This window comes from Cercospora beticola, chromosome 1, assembly GCF_033473495.1.
Source record: "Cercospora beticola chromosome 1, complete sequence".
In the NCBI taxonomy this organism is placed as follows: domain Eukaryota; kingdom Fungi; phylum Ascomycota; class Dothideomycetes; order Mycosphaerellales; family Mycosphaerellaceae; genus Cercospora; species Cercospora beticola.
The window spans coordinates 80,733-102,846 of record NC_088935.1 but is presented as its reverse complement, the minus strand read 5'-3'; the positions used below and the strand labels follow the sequence as shown (position 1 = coordinate 102,846).

General features: G+C 52.9%; 10 protein-coding genes across 10 annotated transcripts; 5 read left to right on the top strand and 5 right to left on the bottom strand.

The window, feature by feature from the left end:
- Positions 1 to 496: 496 nt before the first annotated feature.
- Positions 497 to 1,128, top strand: RHO25_000046 (uncharacterized protein; the record flags this gene model as incomplete). The annotated part of the gene is made up of 3 exons (XM_023592676.2): positions 497 to 518; positions 575 to 739; positions 842 to 1,128. 3 exons carry the CDS (start codon positions 497 to 499, stop codon positions 1,126 to 1,128), a joined length of 474 nt encoding a protein of 157 aa, XP_023459468.1.
- Positions 1,129 to 1,653: 525 nt separating this feature from the next.
- On the top strand, positions 1,654 to 4,153 carry RHO25_000045 (uncharacterized protein; the record flags this gene model as incomplete). Its single annotated transcript, XM_023592675.2, has 3 exons — positions 1,654 to 1,820; positions 1,916 to 2,855; positions 2,906 to 4,153. 3 exons carry the CDS (start codon positions 1,654 to 1,656, stop codon positions 4,151 to 4,153), a joined length of 2,355 nt encoding a protein of 784 aa, XP_023459598.1.
- A 940-nt stretch (positions 4,154 to 5,093) lies between these two features.
- RHO25_000044 (uncharacterized protein) lies at positions 5,094 to 5,612 on the top strand (the record flags this gene model as incomplete). The annotated part of the gene is made up of 1 exon (XM_023592674.2): positions 5,094 to 5,612. One exon carries the CDS (start codon positions 5,094 to 5,096, stop codon positions 5,610 to 5,612), a length of 519 nt encoding a protein of 172 aa, XP_023459599.1.
- A 1,054-nt stretch (positions 5,613 to 6,666) lies between these two features.
- On the top strand, positions 6,667 to 7,959 carry CKB1 (casein kinase 2 regulatory subunit; the record flags this gene model as incomplete). The annotated part of the gene is made up of 1 exon (XM_023592673.2): positions 6,667 to 7,959. One exon carries the CDS (start codon positions 6,667 to 6,669, stop codon positions 7,957 to 7,959), a length of 1,293 nt encoding a protein of 430 aa, XP_023459596.1.
- A 425-nt stretch (positions 7,960 to 8,384) lies between these two features.
- Positions 8,385 to 9,163, bottom strand: RHO25_000042 (uncharacterized protein; the record flags this gene model as incomplete). Its single annotated transcript, XM_023592672.2, has 3 exons — positions 8,385 to 8,747; positions 8,823 to 9,075; positions 9,156 to 9,163. 3 exons carry the CDS (start codon positions 9,161 to 9,163, stop codon positions 8,385 to 8,387), a joined length of 624 nt encoding a protein of 207 aa, XP_023459597.1.
- Positions 9,164 to 9,566: 403 nt separating this feature from the next.
- RHO25_000041 (uncharacterized protein) lies at positions 9,567 to 14,881 on the top strand (the record flags this gene model as incomplete). Its single annotated transcript, XM_023592671.2, has 3 exons — positions 9,567 to 9,611; positions 9,676 to 11,133; positions 11,192 to 14,881. 3 exons carry the CDS (start codon positions 9,567 to 9,569, stop codon positions 14,879 to 14,881), a joined length of 5,193 nt encoding a protein of 1,730 aa, XP_023458434.1.
- A 472-nt stretch (positions 14,882 to 15,353) lies between these two features.
- Positions 15,354 to 16,828, bottom strand: RHO25_000040 (uncharacterized protein; the record flags this gene model as incomplete). The annotated part of the gene is made up of 3 exons (XM_023592670.1): positions 15,354 to 16,093; positions 16,147 to 16,365; positions 16,429 to 16,828. 3 exons carry the CDS (start codon positions 16,826 to 16,828, stop codon positions 15,354 to 15,356), a joined length of 1,359 nt encoding a protein of 452 aa, XP_023458433.1.
- A 687-nt stretch (positions 16,829 to 17,515) lies between these two features.
- On the bottom strand, positions 17,516 to 18,402 carry RHO25_000039 (uncharacterized protein; the record flags this gene model as incomplete). The annotated part of the gene is made up of 4 exons (XM_023592669.1): positions 17,516 to 17,629; positions 17,707 to 17,832; positions 17,911 to 18,033; positions 18,100 to 18,402. 4 exons carry the CDS (start codon positions 18,400 to 18,402, stop codon positions 17,516 to 17,518), a joined length of 666 nt encoding a protein of 221 aa, XP_023458438.1.
- Positions 18,403 to 19,914: 1,512 nt separating this feature from the next.
- On the bottom strand, positions 19,915 to 20,652 carry RHO25_000038 (uncharacterized protein; the record flags this gene model as incomplete). The annotated part of the gene is made up of 2 exons (XM_023592668.1): positions 19,915 to 20,364; positions 20,419 to 20,652. The coding sequence occupies 2 exons, from the start codon at positions 20,650 to 20,652 to the stop codon at positions 19,915 to 19,917; spliced, it is 684 nt and encodes a 227-aa protein (XP_023458437.1).
- Positions 20,653 to 21,657: 1,005 nt separating this feature from the next.
- RHO25_000037 (uncharacterized protein) lies at positions 21,658 to 21,960 on the bottom strand (the record flags this gene model as incomplete). Its single annotated transcript, XM_065601972.1, has 2 exons — positions 21,658 to 21,840; positions 21,892 to 21,960. 2 exons carry the CDS (start codon positions 21,958 to 21,960, stop codon positions 21,658 to 21,660), a joined length of 252 nt encoding a protein of 83 aa, XP_065458044.1.
- Positions 21,961 to 22,114: the final 154 nt, after the last annotated feature.

Genomic DNA, 22,114 nt, shown 5'->3' with positions numbered 1-22,114 from the left:
GCCCTTCCTGAACGGTGAAGATCGATGAAGGGCGTTCAGAGCAGGCAGACGGCGCGTGGTGCTGATTCGTAGGTTCCATGTCACCGCCGTCGCCAACAGTCGAGAGCGCAAATGCTCATTCATTGCGATAGAGACACTCAACGTGGGGTAGTAGTCCCGCCGTGTCGCACTTTCACCCGTGGTATGCACGTCTTGGTTACCCCTCTTCGACTTTTGGACAATGAGCTCTGCTGCTTACCACGCTGCCCGTCTGCCTTGCGGCGTCACAAGGCAACCATCAGGATGTGAGATGAACGCGACATGAATGCTGGTTGGCGAGAAATGGCGACTGCACCCGCATCCAACCAGCAGAAGTGCCTGTTGCTGTACCTGATGAACTGAGATGACATCGCGTCTCGCGTCTCCGATGATCGGCGCTTCGAAAATCCGCTAGTGTTGCTCTTCCGCGACAAGCCTCGCTATAGCATCGACCTCAAGCAACCGAGACAATATTCCAATGGCGGGGCAAGGACAGCAGAGTAAGAGACGGATCTTTGTGCATCTGTCAACATTTTCGGGTCTGATGTGAGCGCAGTCGATTTGGCACAGCTGTCTGCGCAACAGCTATCTCAAGTCAAGAAACAACTCGACGATGAGGTTCAGCACTTGACCAATTCCTACCAGAACCTGCGCACTGCCCAGCAAAAGTTCCGCGACTGTATAGTCAGCATCAAGAATGGCGTGGCAAGCAGTGCTGAAGGTATGCCTCCGAGGTCCACTCTTTCTTCTCGTTCCTCCCTCCCAGCTATTCGTTCCCTCGCAGCGGACCTCGACCATGCGCAATGCCTGACTTCTGATCTAGCGAAGCCGCTACTTGTGCCTTTGACCTCCTCTCTCTACGTGCCTGGAACGCTGGCCGACACTGAAAAAGTGCTGGTTGATGTAGGAACTGGCTTCTATGTGGAAAAGGATGTCGCAAGCGCGCAAAAGTTCTACGAAGGCAAGATTGAAGAGCTTGGGAAGAACATCAAGGAATTGGAGAACATTGTGAACAGCAAGGCGAACAATCTGCGTGTAGTGGAGGAGGTCCTGCGACAAAACGTGCTTGCAGGTGGGCAGCAACCTAGACAAGCAGCTGCTGGGGCCTGAAGTGAGCACCCAGCAAGATCGCGAAGCATGTGAGATGATGAAACTCATCCCTCGTATCGTGCAGTAAGACGATGAGTTGTGCCTCAGCCATCACTCCAAGCGTCGGGGTAAGAGTGTCAATGCGGGCACCGAACGAGAAAGAGCTGGCAGCACTTGTCATGGGCCATTGTGCCAAGCAACAGAGCAGCTACGGAGGACTCTATACTGTGCTGAGGCTGGGCGGCATTGCAATACTGCGGGTAGCTTGCGAAAATGCAAGCCAGAGCGAGGATGTAGCGAGAGATGCGCACGTAGCATTGCATAACCCATGCGCCTTCTCGCGTCAAAGGCATACTGAAAGCGACATCTGTCCTGCTTCTCGGTCTCTGTCTCCGTCTCATATATGTTCCCGGCGAGCAAAGTGAATGATAATGCCAAGAGTCTACGTCCAGCCGACCCCACCCCATTACCTTCTCCTCCTCGCTCGTTGTTCCGCTCCATGCACCGACCGAGCGGAACATTTGCGCTCTCAATGTGGATCGCGACATGTCTTTGAATTCAGCACTGGACGTGCAGGCCATCGCGTCATTGGCACAACAGCAGCAGCAAGACGAGCAGAACGCGAGTAGCAGCACCAACGGCACGAAGCGCAAGGCCGAGGATCAAGGCGGGCAGCCGCGAGCTCGCAGGAATCGCTATGTCTCCATCGCATGGTACGTCTGGTCCAATGCATGTGCAGTTTCGCGACCGCATCGATCTGGCGGAACGCTGCAGACTTCGACGCGACAAGTTGGCTGACTGTTCGCAGCAATGAATGTAAGCGGCGCAAGATCAAGTGCAATGGGCAGACCCCATGCCAGCGATGCGGCAACTTGAACCTCGAGTGTGTGTATGCCCCCAACTGCTGCAATGGCTTCAAAGAGTCGCAGGAGTACAAGGAAATGTCCGGGCATATATCTTTGCTGCAGGAGCAAATGAACTCGTTATATGAGCAGCTCAATCAGCTCCGGGCACATGTGAGCGGGCAGCTCGCACCTACAACCCACCCAGCCGGCACAGCGATCGACCCTTCGCTACAGCAATATTCCACCCAACGAGCGTCTCTCGCTGCGACGCAGGCATCACCCGGAGGACCTGTTTCGCCTAGCCACTTCCATCGACCAAGAGCTTCGAGTCAATCTCAGAACAGATATAAAGGTCCCACGAGTGTAGCTTTCAACCTGGGAGTTGCAAAGACCAGCCTTGAATCAATGGGAATAGCAGGTCAAGGCGAAGAAGATGTCAGTGGAAGCGGCGAAGCAGGCACTGGGACGGCAGAAGGGACACCTCAGCGAAGCCCCGTACCGAGAGCTGGTCAAATATGCCAAACCATACACGCGGATAAAGACCCGATATGGAGTATACCCCAAGAGGAGGCGATCAGGTTATGTCGAGTATACGAGGATGAGATGGGACTCATGTATCCTGTGCTTGACATCAACAAAATCGTGGAATACGCGTCCAAGCTGTACAGGTTCATGGAGGCTGCGCGTCGTGCAGGGCTCATGCAACAAGGCCTGCCTGGCGCTGATGCTATTGACGATGAGGAGACAAACATCCTGAAGCTAGTTCTGGCTACTGCGTTGACGACAGAGGCTGGTGGGCGCAGCGAGCTCGGGCAGCGTTTGTTCGAATACGTGCAACCTGCTATTGACACGATGCTGCTTGGAGCAGTCGGCGTCAAGGCGCTTCGCATGCTCACCATGACAGTAAGTGACAGCTGCGCAGATGCATCTTGCAGATTGCTAACACCTCACAGGCAATGTACGAGTTTCACCGTGACAACGAAGGCACATCCTGGCGGCTCATTGGCTTGACAGCTCGCCTCTGCATCGAGCTTGGACTACACAGACGCGAGACATACGATGCCATCAAGGACGAGTCCGAGCGAATCGATACGATACTCCTCTTCTGGTCGATATACGTCCTCGACAGACGTTGGAGTTTCGGCACGGGCATGCCATTCGCCTTGCAAGACTCTGATATCGATCCGCAAATGCCGAAGCCAGAAGACCGGTCGCCGTACTTGAGCGCTATGATTCAGTACTCCGGAATTGCGAGCAAAGTCTGGAGATCTGTTGCAGCTACGGCATCATCCACGAAAGGCAATGTTGCAATCAACGAGGATGAGATGAATTACCTTGACTATCAGGTCATCCAGTGGCATCGCAACGTTCCTGCACAGCTTCGATTTGAACATCCGTCGTCTTCGTCGGGTACAGTGGCCACACCGGTCGGTCCATCGGTCTCTCGAGCTGGTCATCGTCTTCGCATTATACTCTACCTGCGAGCCAACCAAATGCGCATTCTGATCTATCGGCCGGTGTTGCACTCTGCGACGTCAATCATGCAACATCGGGAGCAGGCACAGACGGCAGTCGATGTGGCCAAGGACACGATCCGCGTACTCACCCACATCAACCAGACTTCGGACCTCTATCAGACACAACAGTGTCTCTTCAATGCCTTCCTCACCTCTGCTCTGGCTGTGCTTTTCCTCGCAGTCTCGCACACGCCTGCTCTGTTCGCGGAAAGCGTACGAGAAGAATTCTATATGGCTCTTGACCTCATTCGCGGGTTTAGCAAAGGCAGCTGGGTTTCCAAACGCCTTTGGAAGACTATTCGAGTTCTCAAAGAGGTTGGTCCGAAACTTGGATTACACATCAAGGAAGCACCGAATACTACACAAGGCCAGAAGAACGCGGTCATCGAAGAAGACCCCGACCCAAACAGGTCTGCAGCCGTGGCGATGGCAGGGTTGGCAGGCGTCAACGTGGACGAGATGAGTCTCTACAATGGGGCTCCCCAACAGCATCAATGGAATGCGCCTCATGCTAGCAGTTCTAGTCCTGAGAATATGGTGCACGATCTGACGAGTCTGTTCGAGGCGGCTGGTGGGTATCAGGGAATGGGCTTGAATGGGGATCATGGAGGTTTCTCGGAGCATGCGCTGACTGATGGTTTCGTGGATGAGGGGTTGAGCAACATTTTGAAGGAGTTATTTTGATGTGTAGGCACACGCGGACTTCAATTCGCATAGAAAGCTGTTCTGCATGCATCCATGCGTTAATGCAATGCGCTGTGCAATGTCCGGGCAAGTTTGGGACTCAGCCAGCGTGCATGTCGAATGTGTCCCTCAGGCCCAAGATGAATTACATGACATTGACAGATCACAAAAGAGCGGAACGGTGCGTGCGATTAGGAGAAATAAGATGGCGAGCATCGTGTTCAAGTGGATGGCACCGTTGGTGCAGTGTGCAGTGCGGTCGGAGGTGGCTAGCCGACACGGCCCGAAAGCGTGCCAAGAAAGTCTGCCTATTGTTGTCAGCTTTGGCTGCTATTGTAGTTGACTTCTGACTTTACAGCCATCCGAATTATTGTCCAACGCGCGACTGCCTGCGACGATGGATTGCGCTATGCAGCTACAGCCGTTCGTATTGTCGCCAGAAATCGGACGATGCTACTTCGGCGCGTTGCAGCGGTCCCCTAGCTCTCCGATCGGGTGGTCACCGCAGTGCGTGACACAGCATGGGTCCCTCACTCCCTATTGTCGAAATGGTAGATCATTTCGACAATAGCAGCGTGAGAAGCTAACACGCAATCCACAATACACTATTGACACTTTCCCTCTTGATAAGTATCCTCTTTCCTACACGTCTTCTTTCCTTTCAGCACAACTGTTCATCCTCAAGAGGAAGCCACCTTTCGCAAAGCACTCTCTGGGTCAAAATCACCAACTGGTCCACCAACTTCTCGTTCAGGACACCTGCTTCACATTCGACTTGTCGAAAGAGATCAGCTTGCTTCTGTGCTTGTGAGACTGAGCAAACACCTTCGTTGCTACTCGCCAACTGCATTTCCCGATCAAGACACCGCAGCGCCTGTCAGGGCTCAAGTACTGCCCATCACTCCGGAGAGGTCCGCACTCACATTCGCGGGACACGAAGATGGACTCAATCACACATCTCACTCACAAGCTGCTTGCCGAGCGTGCTCGTCAACAGCAAGAACAAAAGCCGACTGAGACCGCGCCTCCGCCATACTCAGCGGCAGACGATGACAGCGATGAAGAGGACGACGAAGACGAGCGTGCAGTACCGACGAAGCTCACCATCAACGCTGCTCACAACATCCAAGGTTGCAACAATCTGGTTCCTACCTCAACATCACCTCTAGCAGATGCCACCAGATTCGGCACAATTCTACTCCAAGCCATCAGCCAAATCAACGGAGCACAAGGGGTTGCTGATCACGCATCAAAGCCTCGTCGGGCACTCAAGGTGGATCTCACCATCAACTGTGGTATCACCATCGTGGGTGATCGCAACGTTATCGGCAATGTAGGCTTGAGAGCCAAAAGCCCAGCAGAGACCACCGCACCATGTGCTGCTGGCGCAAAGCGGAAGGCAGAGGATGGACCTTCTGAGGAGCCAACCGCTAAGAAGCTTGCAGTTGTTGAGGAGTGAAAAGATCTTTGTCACGACACTGGCAAGCGTCGAAGACTTGCACATGTTCAGGATGCTCACTGGCTCTCGCCATGCTTTGTTGCTGCTGTTACTCTCTCGAAGAGCTGGGAGTCCCTGTTATTATTGTTTTATGCCCGGAGCGATGCCTGGAGCGACTGGGATTTAGCGGAGTTGATAGCGACCTGCATCATGCGGGGACGCATAGCATAGTTGTGACTTGCAATGACACTTTGCTCAGCATTTTGCACTACTCGATGTTCGTTGTTGGTTTTAGTACTGCAGCACGTGATTCTCATACGGACCAAGACCCGCAGTAAAGGCGAGGCTCTCGCGAATGACAGCAGCCCCTCCTGGTCTGTGTTTCTCTTCACTATCGCCTGGCTGAAGATACATGTCACATCCATTTTCCACTTCCCGCACGAGTCATTGTCCAAACTTGCATCACGACAGCAGCTACGCGGGGCAGCACACCACGCAAGCCGCACCTCACACGCAGTCGGTGTGGGACCCAGCTCGCGCCTCGACAGGGCACCAACCAACCTCGCCAGCATCCATACTTTGCCCGTTGCATATGTTGCTATAGAGGGACCACCGCCAGCCGCAGCAATACCATTCGAGATCAAGCGCATACGAGACATGCGCACGCGGCAAGTAAGAACGGGTTCGTGATCCACCACTAGGCCGCCAGCAACGCAGACACCAGCGCTTTCCACCAACAACGCACGCCTGCCGCGACTACACACATACGGCCAGGCAATTCTCGTTGCTTCTGGCAGGAGCCACCGCCTCGCAGCACCAGCGCGCACCGCACCCGCACGAGGCCAACGTGGCTCATTTCGACTTCTCCGCCGAAATCCCTCTCAGCAGCGATCGCTCCAGCTCGCCGCCCATCCGACACTCATACTATCGCTCCCAACAATCTCCCGCCGGCCACAGAGCGGCCTTCTCGCCGCCACACGCCGAGTCGCGAGCCACGCGCCGCTTCCGTCTGAGCTCGGCTTTTGAGAAAGCCTGCAGTGTGCATCAAGTCGCTTTGGACGACCTCTCCGAGACCATGTCGTCCTCTAGTCAAGCGCCAGAGTCTTGGATCTCGGCTTTCTGCTCCTTGGTCGGCCACGAGTACTTTGCCGAGGTGTCGGAGGACTTCATCGAAGATGACTTCAATTTGACCGGACTTCAGAGTCAGGTACCTATGTACAAGGAAGCATTGGAGATGATATTGGATGTGGAGCCGGAAGACGCAAGCGAGGAGGAAGAAGAGGAGGAGGAAGATGAAGATGAAGACCAGGACGAAATGCACGATGGCGATATTATCGGGCGAGGGGGCTACAGGAGAGCTGCAGATGCTGCGGCCGCGGCAGCAGAGCGGAGACATTTGCGCATGGCCAGCGATTTGAGCGTGATCGAAAGCTCGGCGGAAATGCTGTACGGGCTGATACACCAACGCTTCATCACGAGCCGGCAGGGAATACAGCAGATGGCAGAGAAGTATGAGCTGGGTCACTTTGGGCATTGTCCGCGTGTGTACTGTCACGGCGCAAAAGTCCTACCGGTAGGCTGCTCAGATATTCCAGGACAAGAGACTGTCAAACTCTTCTGCCCGAGTTGTCTGGACGTCTACACGCCTCCTAACAGTCGATTCCAAACGGTGGACGGAGCATTCTTCGGGACGACATTCGGCTGCTTATTTTTCATGACATTCCCCGAGCTCGATGTTGGAGGGACAAGGCCTGCACCTCAGGTTGAAATGTCCACGTCCTCGCCTACAGTCGGCCAATCTTCCAAGAACCGCCAGTCATCGCTCTCATCAACAATAACAGCGGAGCAATTTCAGTCAGGTATTCCACCGCCTCCGCCTCCTGAACCAGCGCCTGCACTCAAACAACCGGATGTCATCAATGGCGTGGCACCAAAGAACCTTGCACCTGGACTTGGATTGGGCTTCATCTATGAGCCTCGAATTTATGGGTTCCGAGTTTCTGAAATTGCCAAGACTGGTCCTCGAATGAAATGGTTACGTAGTCGACCGGCTGATGTCAATGAGCTTGATGAGTGTCGGATATGGGCTCAAAATCAGGAGGCCCTACTAGCCAGTCAAGGACAGGTCACGGACGAGGGTATTCCGGGGCCGCCCATAGGAGACAGTGAAATGGCGGATGGCGTTGAGGAGCGGGATGATGGGGAAGTGGAAGATCAAGAAATGAATGGTGAGGGACTGGTCGATGATGTGAAGCATCAGCGACGGAAGACTAAGCGGAAAGGAGATGTCGGTGGGGCTAGTGGTGGGTTAGTTAATGGAGATAACCAACCGACGAGAAGTACAGTGAGGGTGGGAAATGGAGGATAGTATTCTAAGGACAGGACCAAGGTCGCTCGAGGGGGGCGTTGCGCAGTCTGAGAATAGAATGAAGTATATGAAGATTATGTCGGGAAGGAGATGAGACCGCGAGGCGTGCAATGCAATGCAATGCGTTCACGATATGGATACGTCTACTACTAGAGGGATGGGGGAGGGGAACTGGGTTGAACAAAGGCCGAAGCGCTCCTTTTGCTGCAGTCAGCAAGATTTGATATCACTTTCAAGCGTTCACATGCATAGAATGGCGCATTCATTCAACCATTTTTCAAGCACGGGTTTCCTGCTACTCGATTCGACCTTGAAAACGACTTGTTGTGAAATGCTACACCAACATCTCTGTCTTCTCTATTTCATGCATCGTATATCTCATCTCATCACATCACATAAAAATCTCCCTAACACATAAATCTCATCTAAGCCTTAGTAGGAACCAACCCCTCCTTCTGCAAATACTCCGTAATCTGCACCACCGCAGCTTCCACACTCGTATTCACCGAATCGATATAAATTTCTGGTTTCTCGGGCTTTTCATATGGTGCGGAAATTCCTGTGAATTCTTTGATTTCTCCCGAGCGAGCTTTTTTGTAGAGACCCTTGGGGTCGCGCTTTTCGGCGTCTTCGACGGAGATGTCGACGTGGACTTCGATGAAGGGGAGAGGGGAGTCGACGTTTTTGGTGGAGGCGTGGAGGTCTCGGGCTAATTGGCGGTCGGCGGCGTAGGGGGAGATGAAGGAGGTTAGGGCGAGGGCTGTGCTGTCGGCGAAGAGTTTGGCGACCTGTGTTGGTGGGGTGTTAGGGTTGACTGCTGGACAGTATGGTTGTGGGAGAGGGGTGGACGGGTGGAGATGTACCTCTGCGATACGTCTAATGTTCTCCTCGCGATCTTTAGGAGAGAATCCCAGGTCTTTGTTCAAGCCGAAACGGACGTTGTCGCCGTCTAATCGGTAGGTCTGGAGACCTTGCTTGAGGAGATGCTGCTCGAGGGCTTCGGCGATTGTCGACTTGCCTGAAGCCGACAGACCCGTAAACCAGATGGTGGCTCCCTTTTGCCCGCGGAGCTCGCTGCGTTCCTTGCGCGTGAGGCCGGGGTGCCAGGTGATGTTGCTAGATCTACGGTTAGGCTGGATTTAAGGGAATTTTTCTCTGGTCTGGTGGACCCCGCTTTGCTGGTTTCTTCTACTCACGTTGCCATTGTGTTGGGTGTTGAAGGGTGAATTCAAGGGTGTGAGAGGTTTTTCAATTGTGTTGAAAGGAGTGACGAGAAAGGGTCAAGAGAACGGGGACGTGGACTGTCACAAAGGCGAAGTGGGATGGATTCTCATTTCCCCCATGTCGACATCGGAGCTTGAGATGCTGCGAGACAGCCCTGCCGGGCCGATCATGCATGCCGCCCACGATCTCCCGCGCATGAAAGGTGGCATGAGTCTTGGCGTTGAGCCTCAGGCACGAAAATCTCGTCGCGTCTTTCGACGCGTTCTCTCCACACTCGGCGTCAACAACACGCCCGCCATCCATATCGCCGCCCACCATCTGCATTTTGAAGCGTTCAAGCGATGCACAACGACCGTCACGACTATACATAGACCAGCCGCGCCATGGCTCATGCCACGACTGGCTTTTTTGAGAAAGACCACGGGAAGGTAGGCATATAACGACATCTCGTGCTCAGCCTCGAGCGCTGGAGACTGACAACGCATTGAACAGCGACATGGCTACTGGAACCGAGGGCAACACGATCGAGCGCCGCTGCTCGACGCACCGGCCAACATCCCACCGAAAGCGGCAATTCCAGCAACAATAGAGGCGAAGACGAAATTGAAGGCCTTTTCCTTCGCTGCGTCGGAACCGAAGGAACACAAAATAGAGGCTGCAAAGAGCGAGCAGGGAAGCGGCAACGCGTCGAGAAAGGGCAGCAGTATGCACAGTACGCCGCAGCTGGAACAGTCGAATTCATTTCCATGTACGCCAGGCGCTCGATTGCCACTGGAGGACTTGATAGGCGACTGTGACGAGGTGAAGAAGGATGAGGAAGTGCTGCGATCTCCTGAAGAGCAGATTGGCTGGATACCCAACAGCTCTTCAGAGCTGCTCACCCCAAATCGCAGGAAACGGAAACGAGCGAAGAGCTCTTCTCCGTCTTGCCCGGGTTCCTCCTCGCAGGCACATGGTGTTTCAACACAGGCAGCACACCAGAACTCCGTCGGACGAACACCTGCCGCTGATCCTGCAGCAGACCTGTGGCAGCGATATGCGAGTGGGAGAACGAGTGGTGAGCACTTGCAGGCTCCCGAGAACACATTCATATTCCAGGCATCACCGCGGCCGCTGGAGACACCAGTGAAAGGCGGAGGACTTCGGCGATGGGCCAGTACCGGCAATGATTGGCCTAGCAGCAAGAATAAGCGGCAACGAACTGGTGTGGGCAAGACGAGTATCAATGTGTGGCAGGATCAGACGGCCGTCGAATCTGGTGGCAAAAGCAGAGTGGCCACTATGGTGCAGAAATTGCAAGAATCTCTCGCCACGCAGAAGTTGGAGCAAGCGCGGAGGGAGGCACCTCACCCTGCGACTGTCGATCTGCCTTCGAGTTCAAGCCCATTGCCTGACACGGGTGACTTTGCGCCCAAAGTGCAGGCTACCAGCCCGCTCCCAGCACGGCGTCCAGCTCTACCAATGCCTCGTCCGCCTATGCAGACCTTGCGCCCTACACTCTCTGGAGGAATTCGGTTTGATGCCTCGAGGCAAGCAGGCGATCCGCTCAATCCCGGTGCAGCGCCCACATATTCGCTTCAGAGCAAAGCTCCTTTGCCTGCTTACAAGCGTCCATCGATCATCCGGCCGCCGAGTCAACCGAAAGTGCCTCAGATCGTTGAACCTGCGGCTCCACGAGTCGTGGACGATGTTGAATTCGGCGATGACGATTTCGATCTCACCGTCGATGACATTGATGAGCTGTGCTCGCAGAAACCACCAACTCGAAAAGTGTCTCCGAGAAAGAATACCCACAAAGCGCCAGAACCTGCACTGATCAATGCACCTGGACGACCGGCTCAACAAGGACCCACCACTATTACGATCGATGATGATGACGAATTTGGCGATGGCGGCATTGACGAAGACTCCTTTGTCCAGGCGGAATTCAGTGCTACACAGGCAATGCAGGTCAGTCACCGATTCAGAGGATGATGTGTTCGAGTGTATGTAGCTTATGTCAAAGTAGATATCACCACGAAGACGAAGTCCACGAAAAGGCCACCAGCGAAGCCCTCGAAAATCACGCTGCTCGGCAAGCTGCACGAGCCAGACGGATAATCATACTCCAACCCTGCAACGCTACTTTGTGAAGCAAGTCGTGAATGGGCAATACACTGACGACAGAGGTCGAAATTGCGAGGAACTTATTCTCCTCACGAACAATGAACGCAGGCGCATTCCCACAGCCATCACGCTTCGCGGATCATGGAGTACAACGTCCGTGGCCCCGAAGGCGATCGTTCACGTAGCACATATCAGGCGTCGGACTCCCTTGAACAAGCCCGCGAGCCCACCGGGGCAGATCGTCATATCCGATGATGAGCACAGTCCGCTTTTGATTGTGCACCCAGACCACATGCTTTCGGCAACGACTGTTGCCGACTCATTCGACTGCATTCGCAAAGCCGTATTGCAAGATCGCATCAAGGCAACAAGTGAAGGAAGCAAGGCTATGGTATACGGCAAAATCTTGCACGAGATCTTCCAGCAAGCTCTCTCCGCGAACGAGTGGTCCGAAAGCTTCTTGGCCGAACTGGTCGACCGGACAATTCAAGCACATGTCGAGGGGCTGTGGGAGCTTGGCATGCGGGATACCAATCTTGCGGCCGAGGAGGTCAAGGCGAAAATGGGCGAGATCACTGCCTGGGCAGGAATTTTCGTGCAGCCTGAGCCGAGCGCTGCGGCGCAAGTCGACGACAAGCAGGGCGAAAAGGTGCTCATGAGTATCAGCAAGCTGATCGCCATTGAAGAGCATGTTTGGTCACCGCAGTATGGTCTGAAAGGCAATGTGGATGCCACAGTACAGACGACCATTGTCAGCAGACCTGGCGCTCCGGACCTCCAGAACCTGATTGTGCCATTCGAGGTCAAGACGGGACGAACAACGCAGAGTGCCGCTCACCGAGCCCAAACGGCGCTTTACACCCTTCTCATGTCTGATCGATACGATGTGGGCGTCGAAGCTGGAATTCTCTATTACTTGGAAAGCTCCTCCATGTCCCGGATCGCACCGCCGCTGAACGAGATCAAGCAAATGATACAGCAGCGGAATCGATTGGCAGCCTACATATTCCGAGCCAGGAACCCACATCATGATGAGGACGGAAGTGCTCCAGCCCCCTCGCAGATGGCCCCGGAATCTGGTCTGCCATCGATGCTTCGGAACCCTTACAAGTGCGGCAGATGCTATGCACAGCAGAGCTGCTTCAGCTATCACGCTCTGGTTGAGAACGGAAATGCGGACACCGCCGGCATGGTGGACGACAACAAGAAGAACCATAGCCTGACATGGCAAGAAGCTATGGGTCACCTCATGCTGCATAGTGAAGATGTTGCCAGAAGTACTACTCTGAAAAAGTGGTTCTCCAAATGGGACAAGCTGTTGACTCTGGAAGAGAGCGATCAAGCACGATTTAGAAAGGAGCTCTGGACAATGTCATCTACGGAGCGCGAAGCTGCTGGGCGATGTTTCGGCCGCCTTCAAATCGTCAAGGACATCACAGCATCTAGCACTGCTACCCAGGTCGATGGTGTTGAAGGCAGCGGAGGCAAGATCAATCGCTTTGCCTACGTCTTCTCTCGGGCGCAGTCCACTCCTGGAACTCCCTTTACAGAAGGCAGCCAATTGACGCTTGGAGAGCCGATCGTTGTATCATCTGAGCAGGGCCAATGGGCTCTTGCAAATGGGTACGTGGTCGCTATCAGCAGATCCGAGATCACAGTAGCAGTCGATCGCAAGCTAGGCGAAGCTCGTCGACGATTGGAAGAGTTCGACGAGATGAAGAATCAGGCATTCCAAGGCACCATGACTGTGGGTGGCGAGTTGACCGCTGCACAGAGCCTCGAGCCCATTCTCTACCGTATCGACAAGGATGAATTCAGCAACGGACTGGCGCTCGTGCGAAATAATCTCGTTGCACTCATGGATAACACTCCAATCGTCAACAAACTCCGGGATCAGCTCGTCTTCGATGCTGAACCGACTTTCACGCCCACGCCAGCTCTGCATGGACAGTTCGAGCCGACTCAGTTGGGACAAATGAACGAGGACCAGCGATCCGCAGTCTCTCGAGTGCTTGCTGCAAACGACTATGCTCTGATACTTGGTATGCCTGGCACGGGAAAGACCACGACGATCGCCCATATCATACGAGCTCTGCTAGCAGAGCAAAAGTCCATTTTGCTGACCTCTTTCACACATACTGCTGTCGACAACATTTTGCTCAAGATCAAGGATATCGCACCCCCAGATTCAATACTGCGATTGGGAGTGCCGGCCAAGATCAACCCACAAGTACAGGAGTTCTGTCAGCTGGCTGCCACGCCTCGAAAGATGATCGATGAAGTTGAGGCTGCGTACATGGGTACTCAAATCGTGGCGACCACCTGCATGGGCACGAACCATGCTCTCTTCCACCGACGATCGTTCGATGTGTGTATTGTCGACGAAGCTTCTCAGATCACTTTGCCGACTATCCTTGGCCCTCTCCTCCACGCGAGGAAATTCGTGCTGGTTGGTGATCATTACCAGCTCCCACCTCTTGTTCAAAACAAACTTGCTCTTGAGGGCGGCCTCGATATCTCTCTCTTTCGTCAACTCAGCGAGGCTCAGCCGAATGCTGTCGCAGCCCTCGGCAGGCAATACCGAATGTGTGAGGAGATAATGTCGCTTTCGAATGAGCTCATCTATCATGGCAAACTTCGATGCGGCAACGAAGATGTTGCGAGAAGGACCTTGCATTTGCGGAGTCCCGATGGACTACAAGTCTACCACGGACCACAATCTGCGTGCATCACCACAGGCAATGCTTGTTGGTTGACGCGAGCCACTGCTCCCGAAAACAAAGTCGTCTTTGCCAACACGGATCCAATGGGTAAGACTGCGCGGGAGACGCTCTCCGGTGGTGGTAAGATCACCAATCTGCTCGAGGCGACTCTCTCTGCACAGCTTGTTCTGTCATTCCTGGCACTTGGCGTCCCGCCTTCTGACATTGGCGTCATCACTCTCTACCGCTCACAGCTGGCTCTTATGCGGCAACTTTACCGTCGTGCTGGTATTCCTTCCACAGTCGAAATCGACTCTGCGGACCGCTACCAAGGACGAGACAAGGAGATTGTCATACTGAGTATGGTTCGATCGAATGAGTATGGAATCGTGGGCGATTTGTTGAAAGATTGGAGAAGAGTCAATGTGGCGCTTACGCGCGCGAGGAGTAAACTTGTCATTTTGGGAGGAAGAAAGACGTTGGAGAGGAATGAATTGTTGGCAAGCATGTTGGGAATTATGGACGAGAGGAGTTGGAGAATGGACTTGCCGGATGGTGCAGATGGGCTGCATGCGTTTGATTTTTCGACGCAGGTCGCTGCTTCGTTAGTACAAGTGGAAGCGAAAGACGAAGGTGATCTTGGCGCGGTGAAGTCTCCGAGGAAGAGAGGGAGTCCGGTGAAGAGTCCAGTGAGAAGTCAGAAGAGCAGTCCTATCAAAGGGGAAAAAAGTCCCACGAAGAAGAGGTCTGCGTTGCAGGCTAGCTTGACGGCGGGCAATCGGCTTCCGAAGTTCGTGAAGGGGAGTAAAGTCGCCGGGAAAGCCAGCAAGGCTATCAGGGACGAGGTCGTTATGGAGATCTGGGAGGACTTGACTGGGGAGGAGTTTTGATTGGCGAGTACGCTTTTTAGGTATGTTCATGCTGGATGAATAAATGAAGCTCGCGGCCGAAGGGCTGAGGGTGAACGCAGGGGAAAGAAAGTGGTAGGATATGTATGTCTGTCATGAGTGGATGAATGGAAAGAGTGGCGCCAGAACATCTCTTGCCTGAGTTGGACTTTCAAGATAATATCAATTGATCTGAGGAGCTAAAGTCATGCTTGAAAGACACTTTAGAAGTCGAGATTTGGCATGCATGTCGATGCTTCTGATCTCGATAGGCTCCAAGATCTTGCTGCCATTTGGTCTACATTGTGCAATAGTTTTCTGCTCGTTTGGCATAAGACTGACTAAGGATGTGCAGTAAGCAATGCCGTCGCCAGGCAGCAGAGCTGATAGAAGGAAAGGCTGAGGATGTGGTTATCGTCTGAGAGATTCCGAGCTTCGAGCGCTGCCAATAGGAACATGGCAGTCAGGTTGGTACCTATACCATGGTCGGAATGCTTCGTCTCGACTTGGTGCTTCGTGTCGTTTTGGTGTTGCGCGACGTCTTGCTGCTCGGTCCACTTTGCCCGACTGCTTCAGGCGAGTCTTTCCTGCAGACACCAGTTGAGAAGTCTCTGTCGTACTTCTTTTGAGCCATTAAAGTAAGACCAAACCAAGCGAAGCTCTCAGCGCTCTTGATCGTCTGTGCATCGTGTAGCCTCGTGATCGGATTCGCATTCTCCCATTTTCCCAGCGTCAATGCTTCTTTCCCTCCCCGTATGGGTATACCATCTCGAGTGAAATGGCTTTTGGACGTCAGGTCTTTACCGCGAATTGGCAGAACACGATGGTAATCTAATGTTTTTTCGTCGACCAGGTGCCAGAGTTCGTGGTAGAAGGTCATTGCTGTGGTATCCAAAGTGTTGATTTCTGCGCCTTCGGGTGGTGCGGTTTCGGGAAGTCTCAGCATTGTGTTGCCTTGCCAGCTGCTTGGGCAGAGGATCACCCATTGTGCGCTGGTCCACGGGGCGCTTTTGTCGTCACGGGGGATTGGGGTAGGTTTTTCCAGGGGGGAGAAGACCCAGCCTGCGTCGTTTTCGTGGCAAGCTGATGGTTTCTTGGTTCGTGGATCGAGATCCCACGGGGTGTTGATCTTTGGTTTAGCTGGGAAATCGAATTTGGGGAGGACGAAGTAGCCTTGCTCGGCGTTGAAAGTGTACCAGAAGTACCAGTTGGTTTCTGGTTCGTTTTGTTAGTGGTTGTGATGGATTTTGATTATCTGCTTGTCTTACCGAAGTTTCGACGACATTTTGTTTGCTCCCATTCCTCCAGTTTCCATTTTTCACCAGCTGGACGATTGGGGTCTTTGGGGATTGCTTTGCCATCTACATCTTTGACTTCATCATCTGCGCGTTGCAGGCTGAGGAAGGTGGAATCGCACAGTATTCTGGGCTTGTCGGGACCGTCTCGCTGCTCATATGTGAGAAAACGTTGAGCTTCTTGGTATTGTGCTATGAAAGAATCGAATTAGACAGCTGGACTCGACTTCGAACAGGAGAGGTGGGAGATCTCACTCCTTACTGCGGACAGCTTCCGATTATAGGTGTTCTCCGGCTCGCCTCTACCTTGCTGCTGCATTCTTGTAATCTCGTTAATGCTGTACTCGTACCCATTCGAGTCTGGCTTCTCCTTTGGAGCGATGCCGAAGAATGAGTACAGGAGCGTGCGTGTGCGAGCCTCCTTGGGATCGTTATACTTCTTCGGGCTCAGGGCATCAATGGCGTTTGCTGTCATTTCGTGCATCTGGAGCCACATTGTACCAAATTTGTTGACGTGTGGAACACAAGAGCTCTTGTATTGAGAGGCTTTGCGGTAGTCGATTTGGAAGACATTTTTGATTTGTGGGATAGTGGCGACAGTGAGAGTTGGAAGGATGAGAACGGCCAGGAGGCAATGCCAATACTGCGACCTCATATGGCGAGACGATGGCTGATTAGAGTAGTCACGGTTTGTCTTGAACTCGCTCCTAGTCTCGAGGCTTGCCCGCGCTTTATGACGGGCCCTGAAGCGGTCAAGTGTACAGCAAGTCTTGCGCTGTGTACTCCAAGTCACGCATACTGTCGGCGTGTCCGCGTGCTATGGTACTATGCTCGGTCAGCAGTCGAAATACTCAGCTGCCGCAGTCTTCTGCTCGGTTTTTAGCAATTCGATGTTTCGTCTGATGCCAAGCGCGCGGTGACTTATACCGTTCGTCATCAGTTCTGTTTACACATCGTCCGAAGCATTGATGTCCCATTCTGCACAAGAAGATACAGGTAGTAGAACTCAGGAATGTCGATGATATCCAGAGATCCGTTATAGAGCCCATGTAGCGGCATTATGTACTCATTTGTTACTTGTCTAGCGCTGTGCGGGCAAAAGAAAAGGCCAAAATATTCGTGCATTCATTTCCTAGTGCACTGAGACCCTAACTTTAAACCTGTGTTAAGGTCGTTTTCTTCATGTACGTGCTGTCAGTGTTCAGCTTCCTGGGATAATTCGCTGGTATGTCCTCGCGTTTGAATTCGCTAATATGTTGCTGTGGGGTCTAATGCTCTCTTGCCATCCATCACAGCCATGTCCCCTTCCCGACGACAACTGAAGTACGTGGGTCGTTGACATCTAGCCTTCGTACGCTTGAATTGCTGTTCGAAGAGCTTTGGAAATATCTTCCGTGGAGGCTGAGATGTCGCTGGCTTTGTTCTGGACTAGGTTGATGAAGGTGAATGCTAGAGTCTGTCCAAGGAGAGAAGAGAAACTCGTTAGTGTCGATGGTTCTTTTCAGGCTTCTACCTCAATCGGAATCTACTCACGTCGACAAGACTGTCATGTTTGCGCAGTACTGCAACCATGGGCCGCCCGATGAGGGGAACGCTATCCTCAAGCAGACCAGCTTTGCTTGTTAAGACTCGCAGGAGCACCGCAGAAACTTGAGAAAACTACATCGGTGAGCGTTATAGGTCAGTGAGTGGATCGACCAAGGCTTGGAGATATGGCAACTCAGAGCCACCTCTTACCTCTTTCCACGCATCGGAAATGCTGTCTGCGTCACCACCAGCCGTGATAGGCTTTGCCCCGAACAGCTGGCCGGATAAGAGAGTGGCTTGGTTGACGATGTCGACGAAGCCCTTGATGACGACCTTCAAATATGTTCAATCAGTCATCTCTGGCCATTCGGAGAGTTGTGCATCGTGGGAGTTACTGACAGGATATGGACCTTCTCCAATGACCAAGAGTGGACCATTGGTGGCGGTAATGGTATTTGCAGGAGCTCCCAGTTCCTGAGTCTTCGCAGTGAGGCTCTTGATAGCTTCAACGATGTTTGCCGCAGAGATGTCTGAAGCCTCAGCGCCGCCATGACTAAGCGAATAGCTGCTGAGCGGTTTCTGTTGCTGCTGAATTCCACAGCCAAGCCATCCGCAGTCTGACACACGCTGTAGTGGAGCAGCGGCAGATGAGACAGACAGGGCTGTCATGATGGCGAGCTTGAAGGAGTTGGAGGAAATCATGATTCCGAGGCGTTGTTTGTGGTTCGAGTAAGTTGAGTGAGCAGAAGAATGGCTGCGCACCGCTGCAATTTTATACTCTACGGAGAGTGCTGCATCCACTACTTTCGAATTCCGCAGGACATGTCATAATTGTGCGTATGAATTTGAGTTGTGATGCTGGAATTACTGCAGAAAGCGTCGATGGCACCAAGGCAGCCTGCTCCGAGCTCCATATCTGCAGTCTGCAAGCCACATACTGCAGCTCTTCCTGTACTCAGAGCAGGATCGTCCAGCACAGCAATCATGCAAGCTACACACGAGCTGTATGTTCACTTGATACATGGCGCTCGGTGGTGTGGGGTCATCGGAACCTGTAGCTTTTGATTCGCAGGGGGCAGACAGCAACTTGAACGACCGTCGGGACAGCCGTGGCTATGACTCGCAGGGAATAGCACATAGTACTCTTCATAGGGTGCCGGGGGCAGGTAGATCGCTCGCCAGTGTTTTCGATGCTGCGGGCCTAAGGGTCGGAGCCCTTCAGCGCGATGTATGTGCGCAGGTGGATGGCTTTCGAGCAGCAGCCGTGGATAACAACGTTGATTCCTCTTCCATCACCATGGCTGGCACGCTGCGAGGAGAGCTCTTCTGTGTGCTGGGACATTTCATCATGTAGTTGCACGTACCTGGAAGAGAGTGATGATGATGTTGTTTCTGTGAGTTGCGTCTGTGATGAGGCAATAGCTTCTGGGCATTCTCGACACTCAAGGCAATAGATCACCATCCCCGTTTGGGTAAGTGCATCAATTAGCTGCTCGAAATCAGCTTCGGGGCCTTGAACAGCATTAGAAAATGCCCCGCATGCTTGGCCGAGGCTCTGTGGGAGAAGATTCGGGGACGAGAGCAGCAAAAGCGGTGGTGTAAGGGCAGCAATCATAAGCGGTCGTTGTTTCTGGCGTGCGTTCCCGGCTTCCTTCATGCGAGTCAGGCGGAGTACAGAATGGTCGACCTGGTTCCGAGAGCAGTTCGAGTTCTTGGATGATGCCATGCATGCATGCGCAGAAATGGCCTGCTGCAGTAGTGGCGTTCTCCAGATCGCGGGAAGGTGATGAGGAAGTGAATTGCCTTGATTTGGAACGGAGGCACTTTCCACGTAGATGCGGATCGTATCATCTTTGATCCGAGAATGGTCAGAGTCATGTCGGTCTGGAAGAGCACTTTGTCAATATTATGCACTGTCGTCAGGGCAACCACGATGCCTCAATTTGAAATACAATGGCCTTCCGCCACTCACAATATCTTTGATCCGAACATCAGTTATTAGATTGAGTTGCTCCATGTTGTTCATTGTTGCTGGGGCAACTGTAAGCAAGGGCAGGGGCAGTGCAGACCACGATTTCGACAATCAACTTTTACAATCATACAATGCTTCATGACCTGAGCTACCAAAGTAGTTGGCTCCGCGCTTGCTTGCTACGTAGTCTCTATCTCTTCGTACATCTATGGGTTCAGGACTCCTCTTTGAATATCCAGTGCCTATCTCGAAAACTGGTTGGACAAGCTCTGTTCAAGGCTTGTGACTCCGTCACGACCATTCTTTTTCAGCAGCTCGACCGCCCTCGAAGTGTCCGCAACTACACGATTCTCCTGATCGCCTGGAAGTGGTTCCGCATAGTCCGTCTTGGATGGGTCTATTCTCCTCAGCGTCTCGATGGCTCTCTGATACGTGAAAGGCTCGCCGAGTGTCAATATGCGCTCTCCCCTTACGCTATCATCGAGCAGCGCCGCAACGTGGACGATCGCAGTGTCCTCGACATCAACATGCCAAGTGGCTTCAGGCAGATTGCGAATCAACTGTGTTGCGTTCTCATCGCCGCCGTGGATGCCTTGGACGAACCCCGCCATCGACGAGTTCGCCCCATCGAGGATCGGTCCCAGCACCAGTCCCGGCAGGACAGTGTTGAAAGTGAAAGAAGGCTTCTTCTCCTGTATGTATTTCTATGCCCACTGTTCGCTTTCAACTTTGCTTGCAGCGTAGACCTTAAGCATGCGGGATTGATCATACGGCGGCGGCGCCCATGCTGCTTTGACAGCTTCGACGTTCCACTCACTCGCGGTGATGTGCCCGACAACGCCAGGCGCAAAGCTGGGCAATGTCACGACAGAAGAGGTATAGACAACCCTTTTGACTGTGTCCGTGGCTGCTGCCGCTTCTAACGCGTGCTTGACCCCAGTGATAGTAGCCGGTATCACTTTGTTCGGGTCTGGCGACATCGAAAGATCGGATGCCACATGGACGACTCCAGCAACACCTGTGCACACATGCTCAGCAATGGACTATACTTGAGCTCGAAGCGACTCGCCTTGCACAGCTTGCAAGAAGGCACCCTCGGCCTGCATGTCTTCAATCACGACTCCTTCTACAATCGCATCTGAATTTCTAGCCCGGAGGGTCTTAGAAATAGCTTCCAGCTTCGCTGCGGATCTGGCTGTGCCTCGAACGCGATAGCCTCGCTTGAGAAGCTGACGCGAAATGTCAAAAAAATAATTGGAACTCGTCCGTGTTCACGAGTCGCGTACCTAATCAGCCACATAGGACCCGACATAGCCGTTTATACCGGTTACCAGTACCAGTGAGCCTGCTGGAATCACGCTGTCGTTGTTGCCTGTCATTGTGGACCGGGAAAGCTCATTGACTTAATAGTCCTGGCAGTGGCTGCTGTAAGATGTTCTTATACCGTGGCAGCCGGGAACTGTAGGATGTTGTTCTTTGAATTGGTCATCCGACTTGTTACGTCCATCGCTCCACTGGACATCCCACATCCTAGCTCGTGTCGCAGTCAGAACGGCTGTCGTGCTGAATCTCGTTGAATGCTCCGTTAGCTCACAGGCGGAACATCGGAACCTCCGGAATGATCAAGTTTCTGGCAACGGACTGCGCCAGCGTACTACTGTCAGACTCGCGGTTAGTAATTCATTTGATCTCTCTTTGTGTGATGAGGCTACGACAGGCGCTACCTTCTCAGACTAGCCTTAAAGAAGTATGGCTCAGATCTGCTAAGATCGTAGCCTGAAACAGTCGTCGCATTTTGTGCTTGTAGCTCATCGGGGTTTATTTAAATCCGCTTTTATGCATATTGTGAGCGGATATGGGTCACTTATTCACGCTCATACATGAGAAATCAAAATTAGTGATCCCCAACACTCCATCAGCTAACGTCGCTTGTCGTCAGCTGCAATGACCAAGGTGAAGTGAATGCCCAGCTTTTCGCTGTTTAGTCACCATGGTAGTCGCCGCCCATCGTAAGGTCCCATCTTGTTGTCATCCCAGCCGGTAACACGAATCGTGTAGAACTTGCCACTTTCGGACTTGTCTGCCTCTAGGATCTTGTCCAAGACGCTGGCGACACCGACTTCGACATGCAAGTCTGCATCTGGTCTGGCCAAGTCTATTTTCAACCACTAGAGGCAGGTCAGCGCGTAGCTGCAAACGCAGGCATCGAATATGCTCACACCAGGCGAGATCGCTATGACAGCGAAGTCATCATGTTCGACAGCGTGCAAAGCCGTCAACATATTCATCGCCGCTTCAGAAATCTTGTACGAATGGCCAGGGATGAATCGGAAGCGTTCGATCGAAGAGATGGATCCCGTCTCGGATGAGCTTTGTCAGATGAGCCCAACACCATTCATAACAAATGAACTTGCTACTCTTACATATTGATAAATTTTTTGT